Raw genomic sequence first — 25432 nt, forward strand, 5'->3', positions numbered from 1 at the left:
TTCTGAATGTCTAGTTACTAAAACAACTCATCCAGCTTCCCCACAGCCTGATGAGGAGCCAAGCTCAACCAGAGGGATCAAGTTCTGCCCCTTCACAACCTGCAGTTGAGAGGCATCAGAGATGAGGAGCAGGTGACTGGAACCACCAGGACCATTTTGTCAAAGACTTAATTTCAATGTTTGCCATCAAAGGCCTCAACAGACTGATCCAAAATCAAGGCTCTAGAAACAAGGTTCTAGACACTCACTATTCCTTTAGCAACCACTGGAATGACTTTAAAAAGTAACTGAGGGGCCTCCCTGCTGGCTCGGCAGTAAACAATCGCCTGCCAATGCAAGAGACACAGGTTCGACCCCTGATCCAGGAAGATCCAACATGCCGCAGAGCAACTAAGTCCGTATTCTGCAGCAGGAGCCACTGAACTGAGAAGCCTCCATGCCCGACAAGAGTAGCCCTCGCTCCCGGAAACTAGCAAGAAGCGCACGAAGCAGCACAGACCCAGCAAAGCCAGAAACAAACAAACCATTTAAAAATAAACAAATAAAAGTGATTGAAAGTTTCAGTAAAGTACTAACACCACCTGGTCACCTGCAAAACAAAGTAATCCATCCGTCTCCACTCTCCCCACCCCTACTTTAAACGCTGTTTGCAGCCTTTCCTTAAACCATCAGTTACTCCCAAAGCGGAGGGGGAGAAGGGGACTAAAGGATCAGAGGGGACTATCCGCAGCAGTGAAAGCTGCTTGGATCTCCGGCCCAAGGTCCACGAGTGGGAGAAGAGGCCCGTAATCACATGAGAAGGAAAGGGAAGCACTTACCACGGCATGGCAGCCTGGAGCCCCCTTGTACACACACGTTACACCAGTGCCTCCCTCATAAGCCCCCTGAAACCTTCTCCCACCTATAAATCATCCAGGGCACCAGAAGCCAGCCCGACAGGCCCCACCCACAAGGCCAAGGCAGCAGCCCTCCCTGACATCCCTCAATAACCATGAATCCACAAGCAACAATCAACAAGCATACAATTCTCTTACAGCGAAGTAACAGCTAGAAACTAAGAAGCCCAAGGAGAACGTTTTAGAGCTGGCACTGGCCAATACGGTAGCTATGAGCCACAGGCGGTGTTCTGTGCACTTGAAATGTAGCCAGTGCAATAGAGACAGGCTGTAACTATCAAACACACTGTATTTCAAAGACCCGGTACAGCGTTCAAATGTAAAACATCTCACTGATAATTATTTGTAACGATTACGTCAGAATGCTGATACTTTAAGTATGCTGAGTAATGTGTTATTAGAATTAACCTGTTTCTTATTACTTTTTTCAGTGTGACTACCAGAAAACTTTCAGCTCTATATAGGTATGTCTCACATTTCCGGTTTACAGTCTATTTCTACTGAATACTGTTGCTTTGGACTAGAATCAAGTAACAATACGCTTCTCCCGAATGACGTAAGAAGGTGCAATCGGGCTTCCCTGCTGGTCCAGTGGTTAGGGGTCCACCTTGCAGTGCAGGGAACACCAGTTCAATCCCTGGTCTGGGAAGATCCCACACGGCTTGGAGCAACTACACCCATGTGCCACAACCACTAAAGCCTACGTCCTAGAGTCTGCACTCCACAAAAAGAGAAGCCACCTGCAACAAGAAGCCTGTGCACCTTAACTAGAGAACAGCCCCAGCTCTCCGCAACCAGGGAAAACCCACGCACGACAATGAAGATCCAGTGCGGTCAAAAATAAAAATAGTTACATTTAAGAAAACAAATACGGATTCACTGAAGCTCTCCCAAGGCTATGAACACCAAAAGGTGATTTGTGTAGAGCACACTGCCCACCAAGCCCATGAGGCTCCACTTTTCATGACCGACACGGTCATGTCCCCCAGACCTCCATCCCTTCACCAAGTGCACCGCTTTAAATACTCTCAGGGTCAGAGAGATCGTGTATGTGAGCCATGGGAGTCAGTAACAGGTGTGCACAGGACTTTGACGACCTGCAAAGAACCTAAAATCCTTCACGTTGAAAGTAATAATGATAAAAATCAAAGCCCTGTGCTGGCCACGCACGTTATTTCTGAGGCAGGGCTGGACAGGCTGGGTGAGCTGCACTGCTGTCCTTCTCTGGAACCCCTCACAGAGCTGCTGCAAAAGTGGAAGCAAAATGCTTAGTACAGCACTGGCGCTTGCACTCTGAACATGCTGGTTTTGTTTTTGCTGTTAACAGTTTTGTATTTCACCAAAAAAAATCTGACTCCTGTGAACTTTGAAAACATATTTCAAAACCTTTTTCACTCTATCAAGACCACAGACAAAAACCATAATAATCACAACTGTCTTTCATCCACCCCCACTTACCCCATTTATCTCAAACCCTTCCAGGCACTTGGCAAAACATCAGCTTGTGAAATCCATCCAACCACTGAGAGTAAAGTATTGGCCCCGCTGCATACGAGGCAGTGAGTTCAGAGGTTAACTGGCCCGCCCCAAGTTAGAAGTGGCAAAGCCAGGACCTGCCGCAAATCTACACCACCCCCCACATCCGGTGCTCCCTCACCCAGAACACCAGCTGGGCAGCAGTCCCATGGAATCCATTGCATCTTCTTCTGGAGACCCTGAGGCCCACCCTGTGCTGGCCGCCAAGTCTCAGTACTGACACCTCTTTACTCTATTTCTGAGACCACCTTCTGTGTACACCTGTGCCTGGAAACCAGCAGTTCCGGGGACACCTCCTCATCCTCCAGGACTTCTGTACTCACAGCCACAGTGCCCAGAGGGTGCTAAACCGCCACAACAATGGGGATGCTGACCCAGTCACCTCCACCCTCCCGAGGCGCCTACACCATGGGGCACGCACAAATCAAGAATGAAAAAAAAACAATAAATGTGATCTTGGGAGCAGGCTTTTATGTCCTGATTTCCTCAGAGTATGGTCTGGGTCACAAAAGGTTCTGGATTAAAGAGAGGCTATTTTCCCCAAGCTTTAGGACTTGGCTTTCAGGAAAGTGAAAAGGTTCATTCCTGAATTCACAGGAATTACAGAGCATCCTTGATTTTTAAATCTGGAATTAATTACGAGGAACATCCAAAAGCAAACAAAACAACTATAAAAATTAGTGAAAAATGTCTCAAAATCTAAAATTTGTTCTGATCTACGGAGACCTCTACCAATATCTTCAGATACTTAACTGGTTCAAAAGAAGACGTTTCAAATCATCTACCTATTAAGAAGAGAAAAGCCATAGGCTTTGCACATCAGCTGCACTCTCCACTCGATTCTCCAGTGACCCAGGATGTCAGCAGGGACACTGCAGAATATTTTTTTAAATTATTATTTAGAAAGGAGCTCTCCATTATCTCCTGTTAGAGCCAAAATTCAAGAGACAGTCTCTGAATCCCAGGAACCCTGACAGTGTTTCAGAGACTTTCAACAGGGTTCTACCTTATGTGTGCATTTCCAAACACATACTGGTTTCTAATAGAAACAATCGAGCTTAGAAACAGCTGCCCGCCCCCCTCTTCCATCTTCATGTCCACGCTCACAGTCCCCACACAGGTCCCAAAGCCCTGACACATGTCACGAGGACTGCTGTGATACGCAGACAAGGCAGGTCTTCCCACAAGAACACAGACAAAGCGCCCCAGTCAGGGCAGCAAGCGCCCCTTCCCCCAAAGGGCTCCTGCTGTGGACACAGGAGATGCCTACCTGCTGCATCAATTCAGCTGCTTCGTCATCTCCATTCCCTACACCAGGATTCTTCCGCACCACACCCGGGCCAGCCTTAGGGGTTGCAGTAGTTCTGTGTGTTGCAATGGGCCTCTGTGGAGCTGAGAGAGGAACAAAGTTGGCTTTTTTTTTAAGAGGAGAAATTTCAAGACAAAAAGAACCCACCAGACAACAAGAGAAGGTTGTGACCAACTGCTCTCCACAGCTATGCAGTGAAGAGACCCACCGCAGAGAGCCCAGCATGCAAGATTACACCCCATGATCACCCAAAGTGGTTCTGCATCCTGGCAGCACAGAAGTACCAATTTTAGCCATGATCTTTTGGGCTGGCAATAAGTCTTTTGGTGTGGTCTTTTTTCCGCTGGGGTGGACGGGACTATCATCTGAAAGAGGCAAAGTCAACCTGGTACAAACAGATGAACTACCTGAACCCAGCTCCAACTAAACGCACAGACAGGCAGCTTCATGGAGCAAAGGCAAAGAGCTCACAGCCCCAGCTCTGGGGCACCCATGACACCCCATCTGGAAAGCAAGGTGTCTCCCAACTCACACTCCTTGGACTAGGAAGATAAGCGAGCGGGTAGAGACTGCTCTGACCACTAATGGCTTCAAAACCCCTTTCTGTTTGCTTTTAAGAAGGTGTTTAGAGGGTCAGGAGAGAAAAGCAGCACAATGACTAGGATAGACAGACTTCTCTCAATAAGAATGACCAAAGCAAAGACAAGGGAAAAAATGTAAAGGGGCCAATCTATTGATAAGTTAAAATAATAAAGAATAATCAGGAATGGGCTACCTCAAGGCAAATTTATCATTCGTGACTTTAGTTATTCATTCACCAAGTATTTTGCAAAGTTTATATATTATGCCAGGCTTAGAAATATCTCATCTTCCTAACACTCCAAACTATTCAACAACCATATGACCTTAAGGCCACCCAGAGTAACAGGCATTTCCGCTGGAGGATCTCTAGCATATGTTTAAACTGAAGACTAAATACTTAATCCAAGTCTCCATATGCCTGTTAGCAGCATCTGAAATATGAAATGCACAGGGTTATCTATGCAATTCCCCATTCTAAGGAACTGAAGAATCAAAGTAGTCAATATCTGAAGAAATCTGGACCTTCATATACTCTGCTTGGGGAAATAAATGGTTCAGCCACTTTGGAAAACAGTCAGGTAGTTCTGTCAAAAGTTAAACACAGAGTTATCACATGACCCAAAAATTCTGCTCCAAGAGTATGTACTCTTGGAAACACACCCAAGAGAAATGAAAACATATGCCCACACAGAAACTTGCTATGAATGGTCACAGCAGCCCTGTTCATAATAGCTTAAAAATGGAAAGAACTCAAATCACCATCAACTGACAAATAAATAAAATGTGCTACAGCCACACAACTGAATATTACTTAACCATAAAAAGGAGTCCTGATACATGATACAACATGGATGAACCTTGAAAACATTATGCTAAATGAAAGAAGTCAGACATAAAAGGCCACATATCCTATAATTCCATTCAGAAATATTCAGAATAGGTAAATCCACAGAGGATCAGCAGTTGCCCAGGAATATTAGGGAAGGAGGAGTTTTGGGGAGAAATGAGAAGTGACTGCTACCGGGAGCACATGAGGTTTCTTTTGGGGGGTAATGATAATGTTCTAAAACCGATTATGGCAAGAGTATAACATTACCTATGTATGTACTAAAAACCATTCAACTGTACACTTGAATACTTTAAATGCGTGAACTGCATGGTAAGTCAATCAAGAACTCAATAAAGCTATAAAAATTACAAAGCACTCAACATCCCTCTCTACCTACCAGATACATCAGACCCACTCTCAAGGTATTATACAACTTTAATTAATGTTCCTGCCACCTTCTGGAAAGGAGGAGTTAGCATCTGTAGAACACCCACCGCTCCACAAGGTACACACGTTCTGTGAGTATATCACTACAAACACATTTGGGAAAACCCACTAGGCCGGGACTTCAAGAGATAGTCTCATAAACAGCCTCCCCCTGCCTCCTAGATTCTGCTGGCATCACAGAACTTAGCAGCTGAGGTTCTAGGGAGGGCAGGGAAGCCGTGAATAAGCACAGGTAGGTGGTCTGCAGACAGAAGGATAATGCAGAACCAAGAACAGCCCCCGAGGGACCCGGAAAGCTCTTTCAGTTTCTGAGAGTCCAGGTCCGGTTGCAAATTCCGGTTCCAGGGCTCTAAGATGAACTGTCCTTGTGTTCCAACTAACTCTCCTTTACATGAGCTAACCTGAGGGATTTCTATTCCATACAACTAACGAGCAGTGGCAAAACTGCAAACAGTAACTCATTCAGGCTTCAGGAACAGCCGTCTGGGGCCAGTACTGCAATTCCCCTCTTACAGAGGAGGAAACAGGGCAGAGGCGAAGCGCTCGTAGAGGCTCCAGAGACCTAAGAACAAACGCAGGGCCCTGAGGTCACAATCCACGCTCCTGCCATGAGGCTGAGGTTATGCTACTTCAGATCCCTAAGCCTACCCAAACACTACTGGGTGACTACTGAATGAATGAATAAACACCTAGACTACCATTATTTGGAAATGGCATTATTTGTGTATGTGTGTTGTGGGGGGGGGGGGGGGAGTTTTTTTTTTACCTGCACTGCTAGAGCTGAGAGGTTTCTTCGGTTTGTTCAGAGCGGGAGCAACAAGGGAGGGGGCCACTGCAGTTTCTTGACCTTGTCTGGCAGCTACAGGGTCATACTCTTTTCCATCATAGTTTGCATCAAAAAACTTCTTGAACCACTGAACGAATTCAAAATTGTCCTGAAACTTTCCTTTTACTAATTTGTCCACAGGAATTATCTGCAGAAAAATATAAGATTCTTTAGTTCAAAGCAAGACATTTCTGAAAAGCATCAAAGGTGTTCACATTCATCAAAATCAGTATAAAGCTCTGCTAAAAGGAGACAAAGAGGCAAGAACTAAATGTTCAGTAAGAACCTGGAAGGTTGTAGAGCAAGTTTCATTCAATTTATCTTCCACAGAGAACTTAACAACAGCCAATCCCCACAGTTCAAGTCCATCAAAAGAAATCAGAAATGCAAAAGAAACAAGTATCATATAGAAGTCACATAAACACATCCAAACACATTTTAAGATATGTCATTTCACTGGAAAAAGTAAATCTCCCATGGAACTTGCATGGCCACAGCGCCTGACACAAGATACCAAGTCCAGAGCATAAAACAAGTATTCACAATGAACTGTGTTAAAAAAAAAAAAAATTAACTTAAAAATAGGTCAAGGTACAGAATCAATCCTGGGATAGACTTCTACAAAATGGCATGTTTTTCAAGTAATTACAATCCTATTAAAACACACTTTAAAGGACCTTCTAAGATTTTTATTGTGTAAGAATACTGTGCTATCAGGTATTACTTTAAATGGTCAGAGCTTAACTATCTTTTAACTCCTCAAGGATTCCAGCAAGTTCCAATCTGAACTATCCACCCCTCTGAGCAAGCAAACTTTTAAACATTTCTTGGTATGAAATATCAACAAATAAAGTTAAATCTGGAATTTACTTCAAAATAATCCAGGACTACAGGGGGCAGAGTAGAGATATATATGAAATAAGACCATCCCTGAGTTGATAATCACTGAGGTACCTGGGGGATCCCTGCACTATTCTACTTCTATATAGTCTAGGAATCTGCCTTATTCAAAAAAATTAATTCCATAAAAAGAAAAACTGTGTATAATAAGATAAACCTAGTTTAAACCATGCCTGACAACTAAATGATATCCTTACAATACAAATGCACAGTTTATATACTGCAGAGACAAAATGAAATTAAGACTGATTTCAAAGTAAATAAAAAATCAGATACAGAAGCAAGATAATTAGGGGGTGATTACAACCTTTACTGAAAAATGTCCCCCCCCACAAAATGGCTTAAAGGATAAGCCCTTTTGATGGGGGGGGGGGGGAACTGCTTAATTGTGCAATAACGTATTATCTACTAAAACAGAGATATTTTTTCCAAAGAAGCCTGGTGGACTCTGTTTCTTATAGCTTCATGTAACCTTGAGGGCAAGAGGGAACTTTCCAGCACCTACTAGCTATAAAAATATTGCAGTTTATACTTTGGTTTTGTACTTCACTGAAAAAGTCAAGTGGATCTAGAATCTTCTCTATTAGAACTACTTATTCTGCCATATGCTATGCTTTACAGAAGCAAATTCAGAGATTTAAAGAATTAGATCTCAGATTAATATATTAAACAGTTAAAAAAAATAGGTACAGATTTACAGACTGATTTTCCAACTTCACGATGAAGAAAGACGACCACACGGGAACGAGGGATAGGACAAGAGAGGGACACACTGCTCCCAATAAACAGTTAACTCGAGAAAAGATAACTATACAAACTGGGAAAAGAGAAACAAAACATCCAAAGTCATGGGCCAGCATGGGCAGCCTTGGTAATTATGACGAGTTAAGAAATATCCTAAATGAAAGAATAAAGCTTACTTACTTTGTCAACACCCATTCTCTTAAAACCTGCTTGTAGTATTTTGAAGTTCTGGATGTATTCATGTTCTAACTTAGCTTGGAATTTCACTTTCTTCAAGGCAATGGAGCCAGGGAACAACATGTCCATAAACTGACAATAGGCAGCCCCTGAATGAGTAAAAGAAGAAAATACACACCAGAACATTAAATACACTAACTATTAAAGAAGCAGGGTAAAAAGTTAGCAATTCGCTTAACCCACGTACAATCTGAAAAGTTGTGCAAGTGTACCTACAGAATCCCAAAGTGTCATTTCCACTTGACTTTGAAATCAGTAACAGAACTGTGGTTCTACTTAAGTACTACAACATACTTGCAACCTAAATCCCATGATGAAGAGAACAGGAATGGTCCTATGAAATTTTAAGACTATTCTTTGTAAGAACAGGAATGACAATAAAATGACAACTGAAAGAAAAATGAATGCCAGCAGGAGGAGGAGTTCCCCAATATGGCAAAGATCCATCCTCTGATCAAAGATCCATCCTCTGACTTAGGTTAAAAACATGTTTTTTTCCTAAGATGTCTGCCTCCCTGGGCTTTTTACATCTCTAAATAAACTTAACCTATCAGTTTATAAACAAAGTTGAATAGAAGGAATCTTTGAGTTTTTCCATTTAAATTTTTTCCATTTTAAAGGCCACTCTAAGAAATTACTGCATATATTTCATCCCATTTGCTCCCCAATTTCATTCCTTCCTCCACTTGTTCATTTTTATCCATCACAGCCCCCAAAAGTGTTTTCTTGGCACTTAAAATTTAGGAATGCAATTTTTCTAATGCCTACTAAAATGCACTCTCCTAATACAGGGCAGGCTTCCATGTACACTTACTGTCTTTTCAGGAAAAGGAGACAACAAATCCAGCGACTATGCAATAGGTGTTCTGCAGAATGAGGCAGCCTTAATAAGCATATTCAACTTATTTTACATCAGGCCAAACTGGCTTCCTGGCAGATCTGGCATAAAGAGTGCCATTATCGTTATTTTTGGAAAGATGCAAAGAGAGCTGGAGAAGGCACTGGCACCCCACTCCAGTACTCTTGCCTGGAAAATCCCATGGACGGAGGAGCCTGGTAGGCTGCTGTCCATGGGGTCGCTAAGAGTCGGACACGACTGAGCGACTTCACTTTGACTTGTCACTTTCATGCACTGAAGAAGAAAATGGCAACCCACTCCAGTGTTCTTGCCTGGAGAATCCCACGGACGGGGGAGCCTGGTGGGCTTCCATCTATGGGGGACGCACAGAGTCGGACATGACTAAAGCGACTTAGCAGCAGCGGTAGCAGCAGCAAAGAGAGCAGAAGCCCTTCAGTGATCAGAGCAACATTCTTAGTAGAAAGGAACACTAGAAAGTGAAAGCCTGATTCGTGAAGTGGCTTGATTTATTTACTCAACCAACAAAAATATACTATGGGAATTCTACGTACCAGGCAGTGAATTAGCAATATTTATGCTTTTTAAAACAGAGGCAGTAATAGCTTCCTAAATTTCGTAAGACAACGACCCAGTCTCTTTAACAAGTTAATAGCACAAAGAGTGATGATTGCTGTATTTTAAGGGAGATTTAAAAGTCAACTTTTTGTTGACTGCAATAATTCACCAACTGCAATATACAGATCTAGTTTGGATCCTGATACATACAAATCAACTTAAAACACACACATATACAGGAGATAATCTATGAAGCATCTATAGCTACAGCACTGCTTCACATAGGAAAGATATTTTTTCTGAACCAGCAAAATAAAGTACTTTTACTAAATACACAGTTTTCTCAAGCCATTCATGAGACTTTCCATTCAAAACCACTTAAAAGCATCAGTCACCTGCTCCTCTAAAAAAAACCTGCCTGAAGAACTTTCCGTTTTTATTTTAGAGCTAGAAGAATCCTTAGAGCCATTATAAATTTAAAACTGAGGACCAAAAACTGTGGCTCAAGACCACAGAGGCCAGAGACCAAGCTCAGAGCCAGACCCCAGGCATTCTGACTCCCTGTCCACTGCTCCTTCCTATGTCATTATATACTTTCTTAGAACACCCTACCCCAGACTAAAGCATTTCCTGGCTCAGGGAAAGAAAGAAGTATATACCATGCTGCTACACTCTAGCTGGCTGAAAGAGAGATAATATATGAAGAAAAACACGAGGACTCCAATAAAAATAGACAAATCAATTGGACAATTCACACATACAAAAATGTAAACACCTAATAAACACATGGGGATCCAACCTAAGGGATCTAAGGTAATAATTTCTTTTTTTTTTTTTTAATACAGCAAGGGGAATTCCCTGGCAGTCCAGTAGCTAGGACTCACAGTGTAGCCAAGAAAAAGAAAAAAAAGTAAACTTCCAAGAAACAGGGAAAAAAGTAAATTTAATAATACACATTAAAAATACATCTAGCAAAGATTTACATATGAAAATTGTATAACTTCATTCAGGAGAGGAAAAAATGGAAGCAACCTGTATGTTCAACACTAGGAGCAATCAGTTACATAAACCCATACATTGCCTAAGAGAATATTATGCAAGCAATCAAAGCACATTTTTTGGTGGGGGTTGGGGGAAGAGCTCAAGATTTAATGTTAAAAGAAAATGTAAGATACAAAACGTATCTATAACATGTCTTCATATATGTAAAAACATGTACAGAAAAAAACTGGGAGAAAGCACAATGTATTAAACCACACAAGGTTACTGTTTTGGAGATCAAATATGACTGAACAGTGGCCATCTCTGGGAGGTGGTACGGAATATGTTATTTTTAAAAATATTATTATATACAATGTAATTACTTTTATAATAAGCACACAAAAAAAGAAGATAAATGCTGAAAAGGAAGAAGTCTGTCAGGTGGTTTTTTACAAAAGCGCTCAAAACTCCTGGCCTGTAGATGTCTCAACTGGGTACAGAAGAGGTTCAAAGGGGCTTTCCTTCCAGTCTCGGCCTTAGTAACAAAGTCTGGCAACACATGTTGCACCAGAGGACCTCTCTTAGATGACCGCTGTCCCAGGGCTTTGGGGCAGGAGAGCAGGTTCACGTAACCTGTGGCTGGAAGATGCAGACAGCCACAGGTGGGACCAGGTGTGTCCTGACATCAACCACCAGGTCTCCGCTGGCTACCACAGCCCCGTCCCACGGAGATCTGTGCTACAAGCAAAGAACACACAGGGCACCATGCAGCCCCTGCGCCCAAGCCTACACTCTCTCAAGTGCACAGGCTCTCAAGCATTTTAGGCCAAGGCCCCTTGGAGAATTAGATGGAAGCTGAAGTCAACAATCTATTCAGGCCAGGACTTCCTTGGTGGTCCGGTGGTTGGCAAGTCCATCTGCCAATGCAGGGGACCAGGGTTTGATCCCTGGTCCAGGAAGATTCCACATGCAGAGAGGTGCCACAACTACTGAAGCCTGTGCGCCCCCGAGCCCACGCTCTGCAGCAGGAGAAGCCACCGCAACGACGAGCCTGTGCATGGCAACCAGAAAGTAGCCCCCTCTCGCTTCAACCAGAGAAAGCCAACGAGCAGCCGTGAAGACCCAGCACAGTCAAAAATTTATTAATTTTTTAAAAAATGATTCATGTTGATGTATGGCAAAAACCATCATAAAACTGTAATTATCCTCCAACTGAAATAAATTAATTTTTTTTAATGAGTTTAGGTCTGAGAGTATGACCAAGAGCATCACCATAACTAAGAGTGAGGGGAAAAACAGATTAAAAAAAAAAATGAATTCTACGTAAGACAGATGCCCTCCTATCGGAAAACTCCACATTAAGAACCTCCCAGGGGCTGAGGAATCCAGGCATTTCCTTCGTTAGTTTTTCTATACGGTGATAAGTACCCTCTTCCTTTTTATGAACCATACAGTAAAAGTGATTATTTACAACTCTCTCTCTAATATGGATTGCCTATGTTTTGTAAGTCTGGAATTTTAATCTTTATCTTTGCTGAGAATAACTACAGTATATATGCCCACACCATGTTGATTAAAACACCTTTGCTCCATCAGAAAAAAAAAGAACTCTCAAAGTTTTACACACAGGAAATACACTCCATTAAATGCAAAAGTGTTCAGGCTTTGAGAGTAGGTGAGGCTTAAGTCATTTTAAAGGATGAATACAATTTGGAAATAGTCCCTGTTCAGGCATCAAAAAAAAAAAAAAAAAATAGCCAAAACAATTGGGAAATAGAAGGCTGTGAGGCATCATTAATGCAGACATTAAAAGTCGGTCTGAAGACATGTAACATGAGAAAAACTACCCTATTTTAAAAGAAAGCTGTACAACATTGTTTGCTTGTATTTGATACTTACTACAACAGTCTGTGTTCAAGCTGGTTTTAGAAAAGGCACAGGAACCAGAGATCAAATTGCCAACATCCGCTGGACCATCAAAAAAGCAAGAGGGTTCCAGAAAAACATCTATTTCTGCTTTATGGACTATGCCAAAGCCTTTGACTGTGTGGATCACAATAAACTGTGGAAAATTCTGAGAGATGGGAATACCAGACCACCTGACCTGCCTCTTGAGAAATCTGTATGCAGGTCAGGAAGCAACAGTTAGAACTAGACATGGAACAACAGATTGGTTCCAAACAGGAAAAAGAGTACATCAAGGCTGTATATTGTCACCCTGCTTATTTAACTTATATGCAGAGTACATCATGAGAAACGCTGGGCTGGATGAAGCACAAGCTGGAATCAAGATTGCCAGGAGAAGTATCAATAACCTCAGATATGCAGATGACACACCCTTACGGCAGAAAGTGAAGAGGAACTAAAAAGCCTCTTGATGAAAGTGAAAGAGGAGAGTGAAAAAGTTGGCTTAGAGCTCAACATTCAGAAAACGAAGATCATGGCATCTGGTCCCATCACTTCATGGGAAATAGATGGGGAAACAGTGGAAACAGTGGCTGACTCCAAAATCACTGCAGATGGTGACTGCAGCCATGAAATTAAAAGATGCTTACTCCTTGGAAGGAAAGTTAAGACCAACCTAGATAGCATATCTAGGTTGTCTCTAAAAAGCAGAGACAATACTTTGTCAACAAAAGTCCGTCTAGTCAAGGCTATAGTTTTTCTAGCAGTCATGTATGGATGTGAAAGTTGGACTGTGAAGAAAGCTGACCGCTGAAGAATTGATGCTTTTGAACTGTGGTGTTGGAGAAGACTCTTAAGAGTGCCTTGGACTGCAAGGAGATCCAACCAGTCCATTCTAAAGGAGATCAGTCCTGGGTGTTCTTTGGAACGAATGATGCCAAAGCTGAAACTCCAGTACTTTGGTCACCTCATGCGATGAGTTGACTCATTGGAAAAGACTCTGATGCTGGGAGGGATTGGGGGCAGGAGGAGAAGGGGACGACAGAGGATGAGATGGCTGGATGGCACCACCGACCTGAGGGACGTGAGTTTGAGTGAATGCCAGGAGTTGGTGATGGACAGGGAGGCCTGGCGTGCTGCAACTCATGGGGTCGCAAAGAGTGGACAAGACTGAGCGACTGAACTGAACAACAGTCTGTAACAGCAACAGACTGGAAATAAATGAAATGTCCATTAATAGGGGACTGATTCAAAGAAATTATGGTGCTAGAGAGAGCCATAAGAAACTGACACACACTGCATGGGTAATGGAACGCTCCCCAGAATGTCCAACGTGCTCAAACACGCCACCGCTTGTGTAAAATAGGGAAAAGAGAAGAACATACATACAGAACACAGACAGATGGACGTTTCTGCTCCTACACACTCTCTCTGGAGGCCACCCAGCTGACAACACTGGTTACTTCTGCTCTTACTTTTCAAAGGAAGGCTTTTCACCATTTTATCTTTTTGTTTCTTTTGAATTCTAAACCATTTTGAGACTTAGTTATTCAAAACGTATGTCAATTATGTTTTAAAATTATTGAAAATACTGAAAATACAGCTAAAATGAGTAACCTTGGACAAGTCAGTTAACTTCTCTCAGCTTCTCTAACATGGGGATGATAGACCTTACCTTCCAGGTTACACAGGTGAAGCACTTTGGAAAGTGCCTGACCTATGGTAAGAGCTCAATAAATAAACCCTTAATTAAAGGGAAAAATACAATTAAAAGATAACAGTGAAAAAAAAAAAAAAAAGATAACAGTGATTATCACTTGTCACAGTACAACAGATTACAGTTTTATTCTTAATGTTTCTATGTTGCTGTTCAGTGCTAAGTTGTGCAGCTAAGTCGCTGCAAGCCCATGGACTGCAGCATACCAGGCTTCCCTGCCCTTCAGTCACCCAAAGTTTGCTCAAATTCATGTCCTTTGAGTCAGTGATATTATCTAAACATCTCATCCTCTGCCACCCACTTCTTCTTTTTTGCCTTCAATCTTTCCCAGCATCAAGGTCTTGTCCAATTAGTCAGCTCTTCATATCACGTGGCCAAAATATTGGAGCTTCAGTCCTACCAATGAGTATTCAAGGTTGATTTCCTTTAGGATTGACTGGTTTGATCTCTTTGCACTTCAACAGATTCTCAAGAGTCTTCTCCAGCACATTTCCCAAAACATCAATTCTTCGGCATTCAGTGTTCTTTCAGTCCAACACTCACATCCATACATAACTACTGGGAAAACCAAAGCTTTGACTCTATGAACCTTTATCAGCAAAGTGATGTCTCTGCTCTTTAACATGCCGTATGTTTGTTGTAGCTTTCCTTCCAAGGAGCTAACATCTTTTATTCTCGTGGCTACAGTCACTGTCCGCAGTGATTTCGGAGCCCAAGAAAATAAAATCTGTCACTGCTTCCAATTTCTCCCCTTCTAGTTGCCATGAAGTAATGGGACAGGATGCAAATTTTAACGTTGTGCTTTAAGCTAGCTTTCTTTTTTAATACATTTCTATAAAGAAGACCTAATTACTTATACTCAGAAGAAAATAAGTTTGTCTTCTGCTTCAATTAGCACCAAGAGGTATTTGAAGAATTAATTAAGCAAAAAAATGTAAAGAGACACTTCCATGAGCGAGGAGTGACTCAATAAAAATGGTCTCTTCAAAAGGCCGTAGACAACCATGGGACAAGCAGAGAGGCGTGTAGGGCCCAGTGTGGAGGCCACTGTGGCAGCAGCCTGCAAACTGAGAAAAGGCTACAGCCAAAAGACCCTGCAGAAGACCCAGAGGACTCTGTGAGTTAGCCTCAAAAGATGCTTCTCAGGCCTGAGACACTGGAAGAATGGTGCAATTAAGGTCCAAAATGGAAAAGGGAGTCAACTTGAGGAGAAAACAAAGTGGGAGAGGCCTGGTCAGGGGCATGGTCTCCCTCTCAGAACGGCTCCAGAATAAGACTGACAAGCTGTTTTATATAAACTAAAGGGCCACCAGGGCCCCACAATAAGCTAAGAAAAAAGGAAATCTAGCATTTGCCTGGGAGCATCTGAACACCTCTCCCATTCCGCAGAGCACAGGAACTGTGAAGCTGGCTGGCCTGGACAGGAGAAGGCAAGGAAGGGAGCTCTGAGGACATTCACACTCAGAGCACCACGCTGGGCCCTTGGAAAAGTGCAGAGGGGCCTGATCAGGGACTGGAACCGAAGGGGGAGCGGAATGGGATGGAAAGCAATCAGCATTCTTCAGCTCCTCTCCCCACTCTAGTTTTTTTTTTGGCCTTGCCACCAGGCTTGTGAGATCTTAGTTCCCCAACCGGGGACTAAACCCAGGCAACAGCAGTGAAAGCCCCAAATCCTAACCACTAGTCTACCAGGGAGATCTTTTTTTTTCTTTCCTTTCCTACATCCCCCTTTTGACACAAGCAATCCCTGATCGCAATCACTCTCTGTGACCAGGGTCTTTTTTCTTGATCTTTCCAAAATACTTGATGACTAACTCTCCAAAACAGAGAGACTACTACAGAACATAATGGACCTTGAAACAACCAGCCAACCCTATCACTGAAGTCCTCCGCACCTTATCTCACTACAAGAGCCAAGCAGAGGTTCCTTTCACCGTTGGACGCAGGGAGCACACAATGCTGATAAAACTCAGCCACTTCACAGGCAGCCAGCACATGAACAGTGTAGAACCTCAGGGCTTTGCCCTCTCAAGCGGAAAACCTATTCCTACCTCTCAAAGCTTGTGCATGATCAGAGAATTCTGGTGTGCATGCCTCTCTGCTTAAGGAAGGTAAGATCAGGAGGGACCAGGCACTAGTGATAAAGGGCCCTGGGATTCTCCTCAGGCCTCAGTAAACACAAGGATCTGAGGAGCCTCGCTTTCTCTCTGATTCCAATCCCCTGGAAGCAAACCTTATTCAGGGACAAAGTGTCTACAGTTCATCCTGTTTGGAAGCTGAGACCCCATTTCCTAAACACCAACATGAAACACAATGCAACCTCTACATACTCAGAAAAGCCCCACTTTCAAGGGGGGAACAAGCTGTGAACAGAAGTTTGTTTACAAATCACAGAAAGTATTCTCAATGTTCCACTGGGAAAAAGCATTTTATAGTAAGAAAAATGACAGGCAGCAGGCAAAATTCAAACTCTTCACAGATTTTTAATGAAACAATATCGCTATAATTGATAATATATTTTAATTTGTTCAACTCTCTTCCAAATGCTTCTTTTCAAAAGACAGAGCATGGATGAACTTCCCTGGTGGTCCGGTGGTTAAGAATCCACCTGCCAACGCAGGGGACACGAGTTCAATCCCTGCTCCGGGAAGATCCCACATGCCAAGGGCAACAAAGCCCATGTGCCACAACTACTGAGGCCATGATCTGCAACAAGAGAAGCCATGCCAACGAGAAGCCTATGCATCCCAACCAGAGTAGGCCCCACTCACTGCAACTAGAGAAAGCCCATAGGCAACAATGAAGGCCCAGTGCAGTCAAAGAAATAAAAAGATACAGCATGTACACAGCAGAAAGAGTACAGGCTATGTGGCCAGAAAGATCTGGATGCAAAATCAGGCTCCATAATGCATAAGCTGTGCCCCATGCAGGCTCCTCTGTAAAACAACAATGTGTCTTATCCCTTGAGAGACCTAAGCTCACATCCAGGGGCTGGCACAGAATCAGTATCTGAGAGCTATTTTTACAGGTGAGTCTCACAACAGCCCAACAGGTGAACCAGATCCTAAGGGCTTCCCTGGCGGCTCAGACAGTAAAGCGTCTGCCTGCAATGCAGGAGACCCAGGTTCGATCCCTGGGTTGGGAAGATCCTCTGGAGAAGGAAATGGCAACCCACTCCAGTATTCCTGCCTGGAGAATTCCATGGACTGAGGAGCCTGGTAGGCTACAGTCCACGGGGATGCAAAGAGTCGGACACGACTGAGCGACTTTGCTTCGCTTCACTTATCCCAGTTTACAAATGAAGAACCAGAACATCAGGATCCCATCCAAAGTCACACAGTTCAGAGCAGACTGTGGTCTCTTCGTGCCCAGTCCTGACTACTGACGACAGCTCCCTGACTGAATGAGAGAAACCTGGAGCCAAATCAGCACACGTACAGCTTACCTACACATGAAAAGAGATTGCATCTTTTAATTAAGTGAAATACATCTTGAAGTGTATTTATAGAAACAGACAAATTTCAGGGAGAAATTGATGGTGAAAACGCTGGCTCCAATCAAAATTAAGATGACCTCATCCCCCCATTAGTCATTAATCACGGGGCAAACAAGTGCTTTAAAAGCCTCCAACAAAAGGGGATGTGGTGGTGAAATGAAACTAGCGGAAAAGCAGCAGAGATCTAAAAGCACCTACGACTAACAGTGCAACTGACGTTTAGTAGGCGTGACTCTCGGGCACCCGTCTCACTGTACAACTTCACAACAAGCCTCTCTGACCATCTATAAAACTGGATTAAATCTCACAGGGGAAGGAACAAGACCAGCAAGTGAAACTACGACCGAGACTCAGCTACAAAATGAGGAAGTACGGAAGCTGAATTCATTTAGAAAATTTTCATATGAATGAAAGCAATAATTTTAAGGAGATCTGAATGGCACTAGCTGGTAAAAGAAAAGTCTGAAGAACAAGTATGGTACAGAGGCTGAAGGACACGGGCTCCTGATTTCAAATATGGTTCAAGCCTCAATTCTATTCTTGGTTGTTTAACCCTATACTTATTATTCAATTTCTCTAAGCCCATTTTCTCATCTGTTAAAAAAAAAGGTTAAATATCCCCACCTCCCAGTTCAGTTCAGTTGCTCAGTTGTGTCCAACTCTGCAACCCATGGACTTCAGCACACCAGGCCTCCCTGTCTATCAGCAACTCCAGGAGTTTACTCAAACTCACATCCATTGAGGCGGTGATGCCATCCAACCATCTCATCCTCTTGTCGCCCCCTTCTCCTTCTGCCTTCAATCTTTCCCCGCATCACGGTCTTTTCAAATGAGTCAGCTCTTCGCATCAGGTGGCCAAAGTATTGGAGTTTCAGCTTCAACATCAGTCCTTCCAATGAATATTCAGGACTGATTTCCTTTAGAATGGACTGGTTGGATCTCCTTGCAGTCCAAGGGACTCTCAAGAGTCTTCTCCAACACCACAGTTCAACAGCATCAATTCTTCAGCGCTCAGCTTTCTTTATAGTCCAACTCTCACATCCATACATGACTGCTGGAAAAACCATAGCCTTGACTAGACGGACCTTTGTTGGCAAAGTAATGTCTCTGCTTTTTAATATGCTGTCTAGGTTGGTCATAACTTTCCTTCCAAGGAGTAAGCGTCTTTTAATTTCATGGCTGCAATCACCATCTGCAGTGATTTTGGAGCCCAAAAAAATAAAGTCTGTCACTGTTTCCCCATCTATTTCCCATGAAGTGATGGGACCAGATGCCATGATCTTCGTTTTCTGAATGTTGAGCTTTAAGCCAACTTTTTCACTCTCCTCTTTCACTTTCATCAAGAGGCCACCTCACAGAGGTACAGTGATAAAAAGATATTTGAAAGCACTTACATAACCCTGGCACACAAGTGTTCAATTAAATAACTGTTGTTATGATTACTTGGAGAAGCTGAAGGTTCTAATTCTCTACCCCAATATCAAGATAAGAATTCAAGTAGCAACAGGATATACAGCTCATCCTTCTACTGTCATATTCTTGACTCCACCTCCTATCTGGGGTAAATCCAATTTTGATAACCCTAACACATAATGTATGTTCTTGTTTTAAATAGCACTTCTCTGTCATATTCTTAATAAACAAGTAGTTCAATAAAGTTGTGGCTGAAATGGCAAACCGGCCTGACTTTGGTCTTGAGTTTTGTGCGAGTAAGAAACGCCACTGATAAACTAATACAGAACTAGAACAATTACAATTATTGTCCTCAAATAAGTCACTTCAAATCTGGATGCAAAGACTGCCAATGGAGCAGCTGAGGCTAAGTAAGCTGCAGGCCTCACAATGGAGCCGCTACAGCGGAAGATGGTGGACATACAGGCCAGAAGAGAGCAGGCTCCTTTCAAGCACAGTCCCACTCACAAGTGGAACCAAGGCAAGGCTGAAACAAACAGAGCAGCCCTAATACAGAACCCGAACCTGTGGCTTTTGCAATCAGACATGGCCGGCCTGTGCATCCCTGAAGGACCCGCAGGCTTTCCTGGGGAAAGGGGTCTACTGAACTTCTCTTACCTGAGCACAACTGTTCGATCTTTGTCAGATTCAACTGCAGAGACTCATTGATCCAGGCCAGCATGTCATGTCGACTGAGGTTATCGCTGGTGACCGACGTTGAGTACACGTTCACTGCCATCTTCTACAGCATGTGAGAAAAGAGAAGGGATCGCATTATTGGGCAGTAAGAAAGCACAAGCATTTCCTGGAGTCACCAGAGCAGAAGTATGGGGACACTCAACTTGGAAGCCTCACCCCCATTCTTCCCCAAGATGCCAAATCAAAGACCTAGGATTCCAGCCATGAGCCTAGATTTCCAGGAGTAAACATAACCTGAAATGAATGGCTCAACACCAGCCAGCCTAAAATTCAGGCCCCATTTTAATGTGATTGGAATAAAAATGTGCTTCAGTTCAGTTCAGTTCAGTCACTCAGTAGTTTCTGACTCTTTGCAACCCCATGAATCCGCAGCACGCCAGGCCTCCCTGTCCATCACCAACTCCCGGAGTTCACTCAGACTCGCGAAAACGTCATTTATCCATTAATGTATCAAAATGTTTACACCAGTTTTCTTCAGATGGTGGGCTTTTTATTAATTTCTCTTTATAGTTTCCACTACAAAGTTCTCCAAATTTTCTTAAAGACTATGTCCACTTTTACAATCAAAAAAGTAACCTTTTCTATAACCTAACTACTACAGAGGTGGTGGCAAATGACCTCACAGAGAAGAGTCCTTAGTAAAATTCTCTGCTGAACCTGCTGAGGACAGGAGGCCATCTGCAGGCCTACTAAGCACCAGGAGCTTAGCAGACACTGGCTAAGCTCAGTGAGACGCTTAAGCAGAGTGGCTACAGCCCCGTGGGCAGGAGGGTGAGGAGGAACGGAAGTGGGAGAAGTGAAGCCCCCAGATCCTGTTAGGACCCTGCAGGCAGGGTGAGGAGTTCAGGTGGCATCCCGTGACTGCTCAAGAATCCCTTCCTGCGATTTAAATGAGGGAGAATCACATTCTTCCTTAAGGTTGAAAAAGGTCACCAACTGCTGGTGAACAGATAATGGGAAGAGAAGATTCACTATGAGATAAGAACAGGTGGATCCAGACCTAAATGAGACTCCTGGGCAATTACCATGAGGACTCATGACTACACAACAGCAGTCCCCAACCCTTTTGACACCAGGGACTGGTTTTATGGAAGACAGTCTTTCCATGGACAGACTGGGAAAAGGGGGAGGGGGCAGGCAGGATGGTTTTCCAATGATTCAAAGTGCATTACGTTATTGCGCACTTTATTTCTAGTATTATTATATCAGCTCCACCTCAGATCATCAGGCATTACATCCTGGAGGCTGGGGACTCCTGCTAGAAAATACTAAATTTCACCATGACGGACACTTGTAATTTTCCTCATTTCATGTGACATCAATATGATCAATGTGGGAAGAAAAACTCAGGACAATTTGGAACCACCATGGGACTCTGAGCACTTCATTCCTCCACCAAGGGACTAGCTAGTCTTCCCTTGCATCTCCAGCACACCTCACAGAATGTGAGGGCCGGAAATGATGGAGATCTACCACACAACCTCCTCTATCTGACGTCTCAGGCTTGTGCCCTCACACCCGACATTCCCCTCCCCCGAGGACTTGGCACAGCACATTACACAGTGGGCTCAGGAAAGGCTAGTTGTTTTCATGCTGGCAGGACAGTGTCAAGCAGAGAAAAATGTGTCTCAGAAAGCAAATTATCAACTCTCTTACCTAAACTCAGATGACAAAACCATATTATACAAGAAGTCAACACATTTTAGTTCCTGACTCCACTGGGAAATTAATCCCTATGTTCCCACAGCACTTCATTCAAACCTCTGCAACTATCATTATCTCTTCATTTCTGAATCATTCCCAGATGGGATCTGAACCAATAGGAAATTTGCTCTATGCAAAGAACTGAGTATTTGAAGCCTGGGTTTGAACATGAGGCTCTCACTCAGGTGTATGAACGTGGGCAAGTTACTTAACTTCAATACACTTCATTTATCTTATGAGTGAATGCCCCCTATTTGAGGTGATGTTTAAATGAGGTAAGGCACAAAAAATGGTTTGGCATTAAACAAACAAGTCCAGGAGAGAGACCTTGTCTCATTTATCCTATCTCCAGTGCCAAAAACAGCACCTGAGACCTGTCACTACCATCTCTCACCTCCATCCACTGCAACAGACATCAAACTAGTCTGTCTCAAATTGTTTTTATACAACAGCCAAGGAGAATTTTCTGAATCAAAAATCAGACCAAGTGACTCCTGTGTTTAAAATCCCTACAGGAAGAAATGAAATGCAGACTGTGTGGTATCAAAGAGAAACACATGCAAACGAAAACCACCACAGTCCCTGGGTGAGCACCTGTAATCCATTTTGGCAACATTCATACATACATCCATCAGGTACTGTGTGTATCATGCTGCCATAAAATGTAAGCAGCTGGTAAAGCCACGTGTGTCTCCTGACCACACCTCAGCTCAGAAAACCTTAATGGCCTTTCCTCATCGTAAATTTAAAACTCTTTCATTAGCAGCACATTAATACCTGGCCCCATGTGCTCCGCAAACTCTGCAGCCACTAAATACATGGGGCTAGGCACCCTGTGGATGTGCAATAAACATCCACTGACTCAACTATTTAATTTGCTCTTCCAAGCAGTCAAAAGAGACCAGCTCTCAGAGCCTCAGCTACAGCTAGTGACAGCTCGCTCTCTTCCTCCATAAGGATTCCTCTGCTTGGCCTCAATGGAAGAAAGACCCCATGATCACCACACAAACCTCACCCCTTCTTGATCCACATTTAAACTTCCTTGAAAAAGCCTCCCCTTACCTCTCCATATATAGCCTCTCCTAAAGGCTCCCAAACCCACTCCAATTCAAGGCTGGCTGATGAGCACTTATCACTTTCAAGGTACCATACTGAGCACTATGGAATGGACGGGGGGAACCCCCCCCAAAAAAAAGCAATGTGGCCCTAGGTAAATACCTCACCTTTCCGGATCACAAATAGCTCATCTGCTCATCCCGAGGAGGCAGTGAGGATTAACTGACTCTAAGTGAAAAACACAGCATGTCCTAAGCTTCCCTATGTGTCAGAAACCACTATACATTTCTTAACCACAGAAACTGTATACATATATACACCATCATAAAGGGCACACTGGAAACACACTGTCTAGATCTGGACTTCAGGGAAGCAGCGTAATACAGAGATTAAGGGCCTGGACTCAAAGAGTCACAGACTTGGGTTCAGCCACCTGCTGGACACCATAAAGCAAATAATCTCTCAGAGTCTCGGTCCCCTAATTTGTAAAATGAAGATAAAATCTGTTAAGAGACAAGTAAAATATGACATAAAACCACACAACACCTGGCACACAGCAAGTACCCAATTAGCAAAGAGCTGCTATTATCACTACTCTTACAGATACCCCATCAGAGAGGCGGATGGCAGGCCTGGTGCATCTTCCTTCAATGGACTTCAGGAGTTTCAATCCCAAAATGGAGTAGAGGCCCAGCTCTGCCCTGCAGCACCCCAGGTCAGCTGTGAAACCAGGGACTGAAAAGGCACTGTTCATATAACCCTATTACACTGTCTCGCCAGTGATCATATGAAATTCTTTTCCATGTATTAATTTCCTTATTTCCATGTATTTTTTTCATTTTCGGTCTCCCCACCACAATGTAGACTACTAGAAAGCAGGCCTTTGCCCTCCTGCTCCAGGGTGTATAGCCAGTGCTTAACACAGTGCCTAGCGCTCAGTGGGCGCTCAACTGAAGAAGAGGAAGAAGTCCAGGGAGTTGGCTTGCTTTTCGCCATACTCGGGGACAAGACCTTTCTACGTGTAGTATTATCTTTCTCCCGCGTTTTACAGATGAGGAAACTGAGGCCCAGAGAGGTTAAAGCACCTGCCCAAGGTCGCACAGCAGGGAATTCAATACAGGTTGCACTCCAAAACCTGGACTCTTAAATCATCAGGCGGCGCCGTCTCCTACAGTGGAGGGGGGGTGGTCCTCAGAACTTCCAGCAGGCCCACTCCAACCCCACACACGCCCCCTACCCGGCCCAACCACCCCGGAACCTCCTGCCTCCTGTCCTGGTTCCACGCCTAGGCCGCGGCCCATAAGCCCCCACGCCGCCAAGGGGCAGCCCCCACTTCCGGCCCGACGCCCCGCCCCCGTCCCCGGCGGAGCGAAGAGCGCGCGCCCCCCAGGCCGCGCGCGCCGGGTCACGGCCCCGCCCTTCCCCCACCCGGCCCGAACCGCACCGCCGTGGGGAGCGGCCCGAGCACTGCCCGCGAGGCCCGCTGGCGCTCGGCTCGGCTCGAGGCCCGCCCAGCCGCCCCCCAGCCACCGCCCCGTGCCCGCTAGCCGGCTCACCGGCTCTCGGTTGGACCGCGTCCGCTGCCCGTACCCGGCTCCGGTTCCGTCTTCGTCTCGTTCAAACCGCCTGACCCCGCCCGCCCGCCCGCGCGATGACCTCACACGCACCCCCCCCCCTTACGCGCCGACGTAAAGGCTCGTCATCGCCCGCCGGCTCCTTTTATAGAGAGGGACGAAGCCGCGCGCTGGGGGCGGAGCCCGAAGCTTGATGGACGGCTGGAGTGCCCTAGGGGCGGGGCGCCGGCTGCCGGGGCAATGCAACTGCGCGAGGTCTGCCGCAACCAATGAGATCCCACCTCAGGCAGATGTGACCCCGCCTAGAAGGCGGGATCCAGTTACAAAGTCTCCACCCCAGTAGCCAAAAAATTGGTTTTACAATGAATTTCTACAAAAAATGGATTATTAGATAAAAAAATAAATCGATAGGCGCTTTGAGGAAGGACTTAAACGTCACATGAGAGACATATTCTGCAACTTTTCTTTCTAGAATGACCCTGTAATCTCATCATCCGTTTTTTTCTCAGTATAGTCATCTCGTTTAATTGTTCATGCCTTTATTGTCTGCTTTTCCATAAATTCCACGGAAACAAGAATCTTATCAATCCTGTTCCCACGGTGTCCAAGAGCCTGATATTTAGAGTCTTAGAGACTTGTTCAAAGAATGAGTTAGACCCACTGTACAGAAGAGAAAACTGAGGGTCAGAGAGATCAGTTGCCCTGTATCACAAAGATTGATCCAAGTTTTGAGCTGGTTTTCTTGTCAAAATATCATTGATCCATGTGTTCAGCAAATATTTTTTTTCCCTGACTGACCGAGGATGAGATGGCTGGATGGCATCACGGACTCGATGGACCTGAGTGTGAGTGAACTCCGGGAGATAGTGATGAACAGGGAGGCCTGGCGTGCCGCGATTCATGGGGTCGCAAAGAGTCGGACACGACTGAGCGACTGAACTGAACTTAACTGAGGGATTTGGCAGTGACCAAGAAACAGACATAGCCTCTGAGCTCTTAAAGTTTCCAATCTGTCAGGGAAGGCAAAGCACATAACTGATTATACATCACTGTTTAATTACAAGGGCTTCCCTACTGGCTCAGCGGTAAAGAACCAGCCTGCAATGTAGGAGACATAAGAGACACTGG

General features: G+C 44.3%; 1 protein-coding gene across 3 annotated transcripts in view; it reads right to left on the minus strand.

The window, feature by feature from the left end:
• MAPRE1 (microtubule associated protein RP/EB family member 1) overlaps nt 1–24441 on the minus strand; it is a 29446-nt gene extending 5005 nt beyond the window's left edge. The window contains exons 1-6 of one of the 3 annotated variants that reach the window (XM_040247549.1): nt 24287–24362; nt 23816–23898; nt 19890–20013; nt 8250–8395; nt 6366–6573; nt 3703–3824 (exon numbers count right to left, since the gene is read on the minus strand). In XM_040247549.1, the coding sequence (XP_040103483.1) occupies nt 3703–3824; nt 6366–6573; nt 8250–8395; nt 19890–20010 (597 nt within the window). In that variant the 5' untranslated portion in view covers nt 20011–20013; nt 23816–23898; nt 24287–24362. Of the gene's footprint in view, nt 1–3702; nt 3825–6365; nt 6574–8249; nt 8396–19889; nt 20014–23815; nt 23899–24286 lie in introns of all 3 variants that reach the window. The other 2 variants (XM_040247547.1, XM_040247548.1) reach the window with 2 other exon arrangements.
• Between the last annotated feature and the right edge of the window lie 991 nt (nt 24442–25432).

Source organism: Oryx dammah, unplaced genomic scaffold (assembly GCF_014754425.2).
Source record: "Oryx dammah isolate SB20612 unplaced genomic scaffold, SCBI_Odam_1.1 HiC_scaffold_10, whole genome shotgun sequence".
Taxonomy (NCBI): Eukaryota; Metazoa; Chordata; class Mammalia; order Artiodactyla; family Bovidae; genus Oryx; species Oryx dammah.